The 11,512-nt window shown below is 43.2% G+C and overlaps 2 protein-coding genes across 3 annotated transcripts; one reads left to right on the top strand and one right to left on the bottom strand.

Annotated features, from left to right (window-relative positions):
- Positions 1-2,215: 2,215 nt before the first annotated feature.
- Positions 2,216-4,967, top strand: LOC123115334 (uncharacterized). The gene is made up of 6 exons (XM_044536510.1): positions 2,216-2,259; positions 2,676-2,747; positions 2,995-3,081; positions 3,845-4,121; positions 4,237-4,441; positions 4,624-4,967. The coding sequence occupies exons 1-6, from the start codon at positions 2,216-2,218 to the stop codon at positions 4,746-4,748; spliced, it is 810 nt and encodes a 269-aa protein (XP_044392445.1). The 3' UTR covers positions 4,749-4,967.
- A 675-nt stretch (positions 4,968-5,642) lies between these two features.
- On the bottom strand, positions 5,643-8,969 carry LOC123117806 (putative F-box/kelch-repeat protein At3g17280). 2 transcript variants are annotated; one of them, XM_044538477.1, is made up of 3 exons: positions 7,803-8,969; positions 6,911-7,000; positions 5,643-6,041 (listed from the first exon to the last, which is right to left on the bottom strand). In XM_044538477.1, the coding sequence occupies exons 1-2, from the start codon at positions 8,911-8,913 to the stop codon at positions 6,957-6,959; spliced, it is 1,155 nt and encodes a 384-aa protein (XP_044394412.1). In that variant the 5' UTR covers positions 8,914-8,969; the 3' UTR covers positions 5,643-6,041; positions 6,911-6,956. The 2 variants fall into 2 exon arrangements, with proteins under 2 accessions (XP_044394412.1, XP_044394413.1); XM_044538478.1 differs by having other exon boundaries at positions 5,643-5,898.
- Between the last annotated feature and the right edge of the window lie 2,543 nt (positions 8,970-11,512).

Here is an 11,512-nt window from a genome sequence, read left to right as displayed (position 1 = left end):
TCCTTCCTCACTCAAACCTCGATCCATTCGGAGGCTAATGATGAAGTCATGTACCTAGGATAGGGTCATGGACCTGTCCAAGGTACCCTCCCCGTGGACATCTTTAGATGAAGCCATCTTCCAGTCGACCTAGAGGGACTCCACTCGACTGACTGGAAGACACTCGACGCACTTGAAGACACTCGACCATGAAGACTCACTCGACCACCAGGAGTTCAAGATCTACTCTGTATCCAAACGGTCTGTAATTAAGTAGTCTTTATGGTCATGATGACACTTTATGTAGGGCGTTACCAGTAACACCAGGCCTTAATGTACTTTAACCCTTCGCTACGTGGGCTGGCTGGGGTCTTGGCATCCTCTATATAAGTCACCCCCTCCACTGGCAGAAGGGTTCGCACCCCTGTAACTCTCACACATATAATCTAGTCGACCGCCTCCGGGCTCCGAGACGTAGGGATGTTACTTCTTCCGAGAAGGGCCTGAACTCGTAAAACTCTTGTGTGCACAACTACTCCATAGCTAGGATCTTGCCTCTCCTTAGTACCCCCCTACATTACTGTCAGACTTAGAACCACGACAGTCACCTTCTGAAAGGTGCTATGCCCGAGCTCTCCGTCGGCATTCCTCCTTTGCTGAAAAAATCGGTAATGACTCGCTAGTTTCTCAGCGATACGGTTGAACAATTCGGTGCTCATCCTAAACCGGCGCCGAAAGTATGACTCGGGGTACACGGGAGGATCCGCAAAATAGTGCCTGATCAATCTGTTGTGCGCATCTATCCTATCACTCCAAATTTTCTGCCGACCCATAACCGAACCACCGTGCTTTGGTTTTTTATTGATGTGCATAGCTAGGATCATTGCAAGATCCTCCTCCTCTTCAATATCAAATTCTTCTTCGGAAGAATCATATGACGAACTCATCTACAATGTTCAATTTAAACTAGGCTATAAAAACTATAAACAACATGCACTAAATTCATGTAAAAATGTGAAGTTGAAGCAATACATGCCTTGCAAGCGTTTTTTCGAACACTTTGCGGGCGTCAAGCTGCAGTGGGCGGCCGGGCGCTGTTAGTCGGAGGAATGCCGCCCGCGAGGGGCGGCAGCGACTAGAGGGAGACGGAGGAAGCAGCGGCGGCGTGAGGATAGGCCAGGGAAGCGCCGAAACGGTCGCCGGAACAAATGGGGTGGCGCGGGCAGCGGCGGCGCCTGTGGCTGGATGGGGGTAGGTGGAAGTTGCGAGTGGGTGCTCGAGTGCCCAGCGCGCGGGAGCGGGCGCAGCAAATAAACAGCGCGCGATGGCATTTCGGCCTGCGCACTGAACTAGCTATGCTACGTGCGTGATTTTTGCGCCTCCGCTGGAGCGCCCGGAGCGGTAGCGCGCGCAAAAACCACTAATTTTTCAGCACTGCGCTTATGTAGCGCGTCTGTTGGAGATGCTCTTATAGCGAGAAGATGACTATCGTGACCAAAGGTAGCTCATTCTTCTCACGGTGCAACGCCATCCAGTAATAATCTCCTTTCCTGTTGAGGCTCACATTATCTGGGCAACCTGACAGGTCGACAAAAGGCTCGGACGATGTGCCTGAGTTGACCCCTTTGATTCAGTTCCTTGGCAGCTTGCACGGGACGGTAGACATGACCGCAAGGTGCGTCCGGCCAGCACTGAGCGCGACGCCATTTGGGTACGCCATCTCGGCTTGGAGCACGGTGACATCCGATGTTCGTGGATTGTACATCATGAGGCGGCCCGTCGTGTCTCCTATCCTGCCTGGTGACCATCTCATGTTGCGGCCCTTGAAAGTTCATCGAGCTGTCAGTGCAACAGACCTGACTGGTGTTCGATGTTTACCCCATTGGTGAAGCGGAGTCTCAGGACGGAGACGGAGCTTGGACGCCTCGCTATCACAGCCGGGGCCGTGGGCGTAGGTAGTGCATCCCAGTTTGTCGCCTTCGGCCGTTTTACATAAGGATCCGGCCGTCCGAGAGGCCGCTGTAGGGGTCGTAGCCCTGGCCGCTGGTAGCACTGATCGATCGACCACTACCGGGCCGAGTCGGGCGCGTGGCGTGATACACGCCGAGTGGCATTCGTACGTTTAGAAGGAAAACCGAGTCCGGGTCCAAGCAGAGAAAACCATCCTGTCCTGATAGCTGAGTTCAACCATCGATCGTTGATCCGCGGTGGCTGCAGCGCAACCGGTCTGGCGATCATGGCAGATGACCACGACGACAGGGACCGCACCGACAATCATCCGTAAGTCTTCTGCTCTGCAGTTTTTCTCTACCCAGTCCTCTCCTTCTCCGGCGCCGCCGCCCACGCGGTCCCAGCATACCCTAGCCGTGGCAAGCACGGCGGGGTGCGCCACAGCCAGTTCCTGCTAGAATAGCTAGCCAATTCATGGCGTGCCACTGCCAACCAACTACACCCTGCATATCCTGCATTGTGTGCTGTGTCAGGCAAGCAGACGACTCGATTCCTTTTACCCTAGTTCTGAATAAACCCCATGTTCTGTTCTGGGTCAGTACTCAGTAGACGATGCGCCAAACAACCACTTAATTACCCTCTATTCTTTTGATTGTTGGCAAACTAGTCAGGCGACTAGACGATTCGACTTGACTCAGCTTACTTTTACTGTAATTCTGCTTAAATCATATGTTCTTCTGGTTCAGGTGCAAGGATAATTTGCATCATCATTCTCAGGTTGCAGTCTCACGCGCCGCCTCAAAGGGGAGGTATGCAAGGTAATTAAAACTCTTAACCTATTCGCCTTTTCTATTTTAATTAGTTGCTCTGCCCAACACTACCGTGCATCCTCATTTGGCATTCTGAAATGTCATTGCACATCAACAACCCAAATCCTCTGGTTTGCAGCATTTGCAAATCTAAACTCTACTAAAACCTTCAGCTTTTTTCTGGATTGTTCTGTGTTCAACACCACTGTGCATGTTCATTCGACATTCTGAAATGTAACTCATATGTCTGTTTCAGGTTTAAAGAGAATTTGAATGCCAAGGCAGAGCAGACAAAGCAACACCACCATCAAGTTGCCGTCTCATGCGCCGCTTCAAAAGGGAGGTATGCATCTTCCTTTGGCATTCTGAAATGTCATTGCAAGATTGATACCCCCAATCCTGTGGTTCCCAGTATTAAGTGGTCCTTTATTATTATTAATATTCCAAACTGTTTTTCCTGGAAAATGGTTCACATAATTCCTCCCGTTCCCATATGGTTAGCTGAATTTTGTTCCTTCTCAAAACCATTCTACACTGCAAACTGCATCAATCACCGCCTTAGAATTATGCTGAAACACTCAGCAACTAGTTCCAAAATGACGATATCACAACCTCATGTTTTGCTCTCATTGTAGTATGTCATGTTCAATGCCCGTTTCTGCCATTCAGCTGTTACTATCTGGTATCCACACCTGGCAGCTCTCCAGTTCATCATGTCAAATTTTGATTCCAATGATACTCAACTAGTTTTAATCATGTTTCAAGAACTTTGCATGTACCTTCACCATAAAGAAAAGCGACTGGGTTAATAATCTCAAATTTTGATTCCAAACATACTCAACAAGTTTTAATCATGTTTCAAGAACTTTGCATGTACGGTGTACCTTCACCATAAAGAAAAGCAACTGGGTTAATCATGTCAAATTTTAATTCCAAAGAAACTCGACAAGTTTGTAAACACATTTCATGAACTCTGCATGCACCTTCATCATGAAAGAAAAGCAACTGGATAAATGCCACACTTACATGTTTCACGCATTACGGTACAGTGCATGTGGTTTGTTCTTTTCTTATGGCATAACAATCCGTTCACAATAATGAGCCAGGAGTCGAGCTGGTTGGATGTCCAAGGAGAGGAGCACTCCTGAAGGTATCAACATGAAGGAACATGGTTGGAGGTTTCGGTTCCCCTTCCCTGAACTCCCGAAGTCGACTTATCGTGGTGACCTGAATTCCATTGGAAGGCCAGTTGTAATGAAACAGAGGAAACCTCTGGAGGTGAGGAACGCTCGCCGTGAAAGAAGAGTCGCGGCAAAACAAAAGGCTGCGCGCTACCATGCGGAGGTGGCCCTGCGTAAATACAACAGAGCAAACAACACCAAGGTCTTCCTCTCTCTTTCTTTCTCTCTATCTCCGTATATGCGAGGTTGTGGCAATTGGGGTGTCTTTTCAGCCTGATTATCCATTTAAACGTGTCCTTCCATTTTGATTTTTTTAGTTTGAGCTAGTGGAGGTAAAAGTGATATCTATATTTTCCGAGTTCGGAGGGGCTGGGGCCCATTATAACTTCACAGCTAAGCAGCCTGAGGACCAGCATTCTGTTGATGCTGACAGTACCAAGCTATTCTTCTCCGAAGTTAACCTCGATTTTCGGAGTGAGAATGATGTGATCATGAGCTGTATAGTTGGGGAAAATGATGCAGGTACGTTTCTTGGCAGTTGTTCCTATTGCCTCATTTCCTGATTATTATTCCCATGTTTTCTTATTGTTCATGAGGTTTGCATCGGGTGCAATTGTTCACACATGTCTTACCGTAATCTCGTATTGTTTCCACTGTTTCACATATTGATATTTGTCTAACTCTTTATTTGTTGTATGTTCTAGGCCATTGCTACGGATGCGAAAACTACCAGCCTGTGATTCACCCAAGCAGCCAAGCATACGGCGGCGGTAGTAGTACTTGTATTGACTACCCTTATCCGGACAGCGAGAGCTCAGACAGCGATTAGTAACATAACACTTGAAGCTGCTTGGTGACTACCGCCGGCTTGTATCTGTGTCTTGGCTTTGCCCTTGTGTGAGTATCTATCGCAGAGAGTAGTTGAAGTTGAGAGACGTGCCATGGGATGGAAAACTGAGCTCTAACTAGTTGTTGTCATGTGTTGTGAACGATCAGATAATGTCATATTTACTCTCCTGGCCAATCATTGGGTCCGTTTGGATCCTACCTTGGGAGAAATATGCTGCAATGAGTAAATGGGCTTTAGAGATGTGTGATGAGATGGGAAACCTGGGTTTTGATTGAATGATGTTGTGTCATATATGCCCTCTCGATTACACTTGCAACAGAATTTTTTTCCGGCTTTTCTATCTACACAAAACTGTGCATGCGTAACTGATCACGACCAATTTGAGGGGGCCAGAATGTCTAGAGAAGCTGAACGGCCAGTGGCTCGTTCATCGCCCGACCCCTGACGCCCACATCGGCATTACTATCAACTTCCTGTAGCCATCTGAGAATGTTCTTGTCTGACGCGCGCGGTGGGGTGCTTTGGTGTGTTTCCCCCATCTAATGTCAAGACACATGTCATCTCACATAAATTAACTTCACAACTTTCTTGAAAGGTGTTTGTATTATTCTGTTATTCGACAAAAGATGTGCAATAGTTTAAGAACCGTTGCTCCGCATATTAAGTTTAATACAAACCAAAATGATTGCTATTGTTGTTTTACTCTACACAGCATCAAGTAGTACATACTTTCACCACCGCTTTCATGATAATAAATCAGTAAATATATATAGTCATCCAATTTTGATCATGTGTTGTCCATAGTGGCCTGGCCAAAACTGAAGAAATCAGACTTCACATAAAGCATACAACAGCAATGGTACCTGTGGAGAATTCAAGTCATAATAGCTCCTGCTTGATCATAATACAAATTCAAGTCATAATAGCATCACTGCAGCAACGGTACCTTTTCGACGCAAAGTTTCATCTAATAAGAATACAACAACGCGCATGTACACACATGCGCCATAAATGCCGTCATGAGGTGAAACACAAGCAGTGATTTAAATTTCAAATCTCGACCTGGCACAACGGGCACATAAGCAAACAGTGACGCCACCGACACTTTGGCTGCCTGCCACAAAACGTCCTGCAAGCATAAAAAAACGAGATTAACTGACAGGACCAAACGTCCTACACAAGGCCCCACGTGCACAGCATACAGAATGGAAGGACCTAGAGCAGAACAAATCCACTTCCGCAGATCAGCCGCCAGAATGTAATTATAGGTACCTGTGGAGAAATCAGTTTCATCAGTCAAACCAATTTGTACGAGCCATTGACGTAAAAGCTGTTAAAGTTATATCTCACAATATTTGTATGACTCAAACAGTAAACGTTGGCTTCACTAGTATTGTGGACTTGTACCAAAAGCTCCGGTTTTCGGCCCCCTCAGCATTAACACAATGCCAACAATACAAACATAAAGAAGCAATAGCTGATTTGTAGAATAGTGGCACGCCAGGAAATTCTAATGTCACCATCAAGTTTTTGAACTTAGTGGAGGCTAAAGTATTAGTGGTCAAAAATAAGTCCATTGGAGGGGAATTCTGAACAGCCTAGCTTATCAAATCATTGTCGAATATTCTTTGTTATCATGGGCATATGAGGGCTGATAGTCGTACTTTTCAGATATGTAAGAGCTAGCTAGTTGGTAACAAATCAAATTTAACAAAATACATGCAGTAGAAGCCTCAAATAATGATCGTGCATCATCCTATCAGTACATATATACTTCCTTTAATCTACAAATATGTCATCTTTTTTACTCTGTACAGCAGCAAAGAAGACGCAGTTCATGATGAAAGCAGTATTTAGGGTGAATATAGCCATGCCATTTTGATCATCTGTTCAATATGAAGTGTTGAACATCTAACATGACCAAATATGGAGAAATAAGACTGCCCACAAAGCATAGCTACATGCCTACACATAGCTACATGCTACTGGCCAGATGAGTGGGCAACAAACTAAGCAAAGAGTTGTAGAGAAAATATTTCACTCTTCTCTTGTACTACTTGAGAAATGGTAGTAAAAGGGAAACTAATACATTTTGCTTACGAGTTAAACTACCCCAACCTTCATATAAAAGATAAGCTTACCTGGTTAACCAGTACATCACAATGCACATCTAACAGGGCAATCATCTTATGTGCTGTGTAAAAGACCAGCTCCACCACCAATGCATGTTTCTGCAAGCGTAAAAAGTCAAACAAACAACGACATTTCAACAAACAGCCAAACATATACGAGGCGGCATCAAGATATAACTCAGAGCTGCAGTTAAAAATAGACATTTCGACAATATGAGCAAAAGGTAAACAAAACCAGACCTACTGTCAAATTACTGAATATTTCAAAAACAGTACAAACTGATTATGTAAAAATGAAGATGCAAACTTAGACAATTAGCTTGTCCAAAGAGATAACTTATCAAGAATTTATTAAGCTCACTCCATGCCATATTGGAAAAATAAAAACATATTCATGCCAACAAATCCTAGCAACAAAAGTGACCAAGACTATTCAGATATAATTAATCTTCAAAAAAAATAGCCTGAAAGGAACTAGGTAATATAAATCCTAGCAGCAAAAGTGATTGAGCTACCTATACTTGTAGTAAAGAATGTTCATGTAGTTTAGTGAAATATAGTTTGCTAGCTCTGACTTGAACCACAAGTATTACAAAATGGCTAACTGTAGGTCAATTGAGCCGGCCGCCTGGCTACAGAACAATAAATAAAATAGATAGCACTAACATGTATTTTGTAGATCATAATCATTACATAAGTGGTGCCTTGCAAGCATCAGAACAGAACCCTAGAGACATCATCACTATATTTTGGAAGGTCATCAAGCAGCAAAAGAAAAAAAGTAATATGTCACTGCTTAAAATTGTTAGCTTAACACCAAAGGGTATGCATGGTAACTCCGTCAATCAATTATCGAAAATCAACTTGCTTTTTACACCCATGATGTAAAGCGTGCTATTACCTGCAGTGTAGACACTTTCGAATAAGTGAAAGTAATCTAAGTTGTTGTTTCGCAAGAGTTTCTCAAACTTGAATGACTTAAGCTGGATCATGAAGAGACCACCACGGTGACCAACATCTAACATGAGAGCCGTGTTATTTTCTTCGGCATACGCTAGTATCACTGGGGGGCCTCCCTCCTCTGCGTAATCCAGAGGAAGTAGGCTATCAATTTCAATAGTTGTTTCCAGCACCCATGAAGTAACACCATCAGAACCGGTCTTCCTCTCCCACAATTGGGCATTGAAGTCTGACAAAAGGAGGAAACCAAGCCCACCGCTATCTGCCCGTATAACTGAGAACAATAAACTGCTGCTCACCAAATCCAATTCCACAGGCAAAGGTATCACAGATAGTCTCTTACTATCAAGATCAAACTCAAGAATTCCATCGGGATGAAGCAACCAGTAAAGGGAATCCCCAACCAGCACAGCAGGCTTATCCATAGAAGCCACGATATCCTTGGATCTAACCGATGTCGAGATGAGATCGCCCCACGCACCAGTTTCCGATGAGTAAATGCAGCCGAGCACCTGTGCAATTTGTTCCTCACCATAGCCTACCAAGACCACCTGGAAGTGGTCGCCGTCTCCGGCGGCACCGCGAAGCACCGCACCGCTGGGTAGGGTTCTAACAAGTTGGAACCCTGGGGGAATGGCGACGCGGTGCTGGTCGCCGGTGACAGGGTCCCACACCAGGACCTGCTTCTGCGTTGTGTCGAGGATTAGCACCAGGCCATGGCGGCATCCGAGGGGATGGTAGAAGCCGGCATCCTCGTTTCCTCGCCAGGAGAGGCGTTCGGGCGAGATTCGATTTGGGGCACCGAGGGAAGGCTCGAAGCGGAGCTCGACGTGGGGATTGTATTCGACGCGGAAGAGACCGAGGAGGGGAGGGTTGCGGCGGTGGTGGCGGCGGAAGCGGCGCGAGAAGGCCGGGTCGGAGGCGACGCTGCGCCAGCGCTTGCAGACGAGGGATGCGCGGGGGAGGGAGGACGGCTGCGGGGGGAGGCGCAGGAGGATCTCGGGCAGCAGGTCGTCGTCGTCCAGCGCCGGCGGCGAGCGAGCTCTGCTCATCTCGCCCTACTCACTCACTGCGACGGGATCTCGATCTGAACTGTTGATTGGTGCGGCTGCGGCCTCCGGGGTGTCTCTGGTGGGCTGAGGAGTAGTGAATGAAACGCAGTGCAGGCCGTGAAAAGCCACGACGATGGATTTCCTAACTAAAGAATAACAAAATAAGTTGATCCACCGGCCCGTTTTCATATATTTTTTCTGCGCAGAATATGAGAGTTTCATTCCATAATTAGAGGGTTACTAGCAAAAGGGCCCGTGCAATGCAACGGGAAACTAAATCATAACCTACAATGGCCATGACCACATTTTACTGCATCATCGAGATACACTATCACTCTCAATTTCGTGAAATCACAAACATTTTTTTTCAACTCGTGACCGTTGTTCAAATTCGTGAACACTTTTATAAATTTTCGAACATTTTCTAAAATCAAGAACATATTTCAAATTCTTGAACATTTTATAATATCTGCAAACATTTTTTAAAAAAAATTGTGAACGTTTTTCTTAAACAATTGTCTTGAATAGGAAAACATTTCTCGAATCTGCGAACATGTTTTAGGAAATTGGTGTAACAATTTTTGAAATCCACGAACATTTTTTTGATTTAATGAACATTTTTGGAAATGCATGATCATTTTTTGAATCACCGAACATTTTATGAATGAATAAATTATTTTGTAGGTCACGAACAATTTTGGATTTTTTAGGATATTTTTCCATTCATGAATAATTTTTGAATTGGCGAACTTTTGTTCAATTTCTTTAACATTTTTTAATACATGTATTTTTTTTATTTCTTGAACCTTTGTATTCAAAATTTCGAACATTTTTTGAATAGCAAACTTTTTTTAATCCACGAACATTTTATTTTAAAATTCTCATTTTTAAAAAAGTTCAGCACTTTTTTCATGTCCCAAATTATTAAAGTAGTAAAAACGAAAATGGAAAAAAAATATAAAAAAGTGAAATATAAAAAACAGGCCGTCCGGAGACGGGCCGGCTCAAACGGGCATGTTGCGTCTTCTCCCAACATATAGAGCGCAGTATATGAGGTCCCTACTGCATAGGCCTGCACCGACCCAGACGGGGGATTCCTCTGTAAAACATTTTTTATCACTTATAGATGGCATATATGTATATGTCAAAAAGAACACTTATAGATGGCATTGATGGATAATATTTTGCAATTTTGTAAAAAAGAACACTTATAGATGGCATATATGTATATGTCAAAAAGAACACTTTTGGCATATATGTATATGTCAAAAGGACCCGTGCAATGCAACTGGAAAAAAAATTCATAATCTACAATGGCCATGACCACATTTTGATGCATCATCAAGATACACTATCATTCTCAATTTCGTGAAATCATGAACACTTTTTTCAACTCGTGAAAATTTTCCAAATTCGTGAACACTTTTATAAAATTTTGAACATTTTATAAAATCAAGAACATATTTGAATTCCTGAATATTTTATAATATTTGCAAACATTTTTGTTAAAAATTGTGAACATTTTTTTAAACAATTGTCTTGAATAGGAAGACATTTCTCGAATCGACAAGCATGTTCTTTGAAATTCGTGGACCAATTTCTTATATCCACGAACATTTTTGGAAATGCATGATCATTTGTTTTTTAGTCACCGTACATTTTATTAATGAATAAATTATTTTGTAAGTCACAAACAATTTTGGATTTTAAGGATATTTTTCCACTCATGAACACTTTTTGAATTGGCAAAATTTTGTTCAATTTCTTTAACATTTTTTAATACAACATCTTTTTAAAACATCATGAATTTTTTTTATTTCCTGAACATTTATAGTCAAAATTTCGAACATTTTTTGAATCAAAAACATATTTTTACAAAATCGCTAACATTTTTTGAATCCACAAACATTTTATTTCAAAATTCTCGTTCCTTAAATTTTTTGGCACTTTTTTGAAGTCCCAAATTATTAAAGTAGAAAAGGCGAAAACGGAAAAGAAAATAAGAAAACTAAATAAAAAACAGGCCGCCCAGACATGGGCCGGCTCAAACAGGCACGTTGTGTCTTCTCCCAACATATACAACGCAGTATAGGAGGTCCCTACTGCATGGGCCTGGCCCGGCCCAGATGGGGGATTCCTGTGTAAAACATTTTTTTATCACTTATAGATGGCATATATGTCAAAAAGAAAACTTATAGATGGCATTGATGGATAATATTTTGCAATTTTGGCTGTAATTTCCATGATGTACCGCTAGAAGCAATAGCCCCTTTATTATTACGTATAGATACACGAGAGGTAAAAGTTCATCTTTGTGAATGTGATTTGCCGAATGATCTGCAACTCTATTATGTCCCGTCGAAGCTTCTGGGGAATAAACTCTCTTCCAACCATCAAAATTTTTATCTCAGCAGTTGCATGGTGCACATAGGTTGAACGGTTCAACCCAACATCATCTGATAGAAGTGGACATCAAACGATCGGAGAGACGCGAAAATCCTAGAGATTTTTGCTCGTCGGATTTCTATGAGAAGGAAGGCATTCCACGAGAAAATATTCCAGATCTCTCTCGACGTCTGGTGTAATAATTCTCTTCCAT

This window comes from Triticum aestivum, chromosome 5B (assembly GCF_018294505.1).
Source record: "Triticum aestivum cultivar Chinese Spring chromosome 5B, IWGSC CS RefSeq v2.1, whole genome shotgun sequence".
In the NCBI taxonomy this organism is placed as follows: domain Eukaryota; kingdom Viridiplantae; phylum Streptophyta; class Magnoliopsida; order Poales; family Poaceae; genus Triticum; species Triticum aestivum.
This window is presented reverse-complemented; position numbering and strand designations above follow the sequence as displayed.

Excerpts from the sequence above, each read along its gene's own strand:
- LOC123115334 (XM_044536510.1), top strand. The coding sequence starts at position 2,216 with ATGGCAGATGACCACGACGACAGGGACCGCACCGACAATCATCC. Across the intron at positions 2,260-2,675 it reads GACCGCACCGACAATCATCC|GTGCAAGGATAATTTGCATC; the intron begins GTAAGTCTTCTG and ends CTTCTGGTTCAG. Across the intron at positions 2,748-2,994 it reads TCAAAGGGGAGGTATGCAAG|GTTTAAAGAGAATTTGAATG; the intron begins GTAATTAAAACT and ends TGTCTGTTTCAG.
- LOC123117806 (XM_044538477.1), bottom strand. The coding sequence starts at position 8,913 with ATGAGCAGAGCTCGCTCGCCGCCGGCGCTGGACGACGACGACCTGCTG. Across the intron at positions 7,001-7,802 it reads CGAAAGTGTCTACACTGCAG|AAACATGCATTGGTGGTGGA; the intron begins GTAATAGCACGC and ends TTACGCTTGCAG.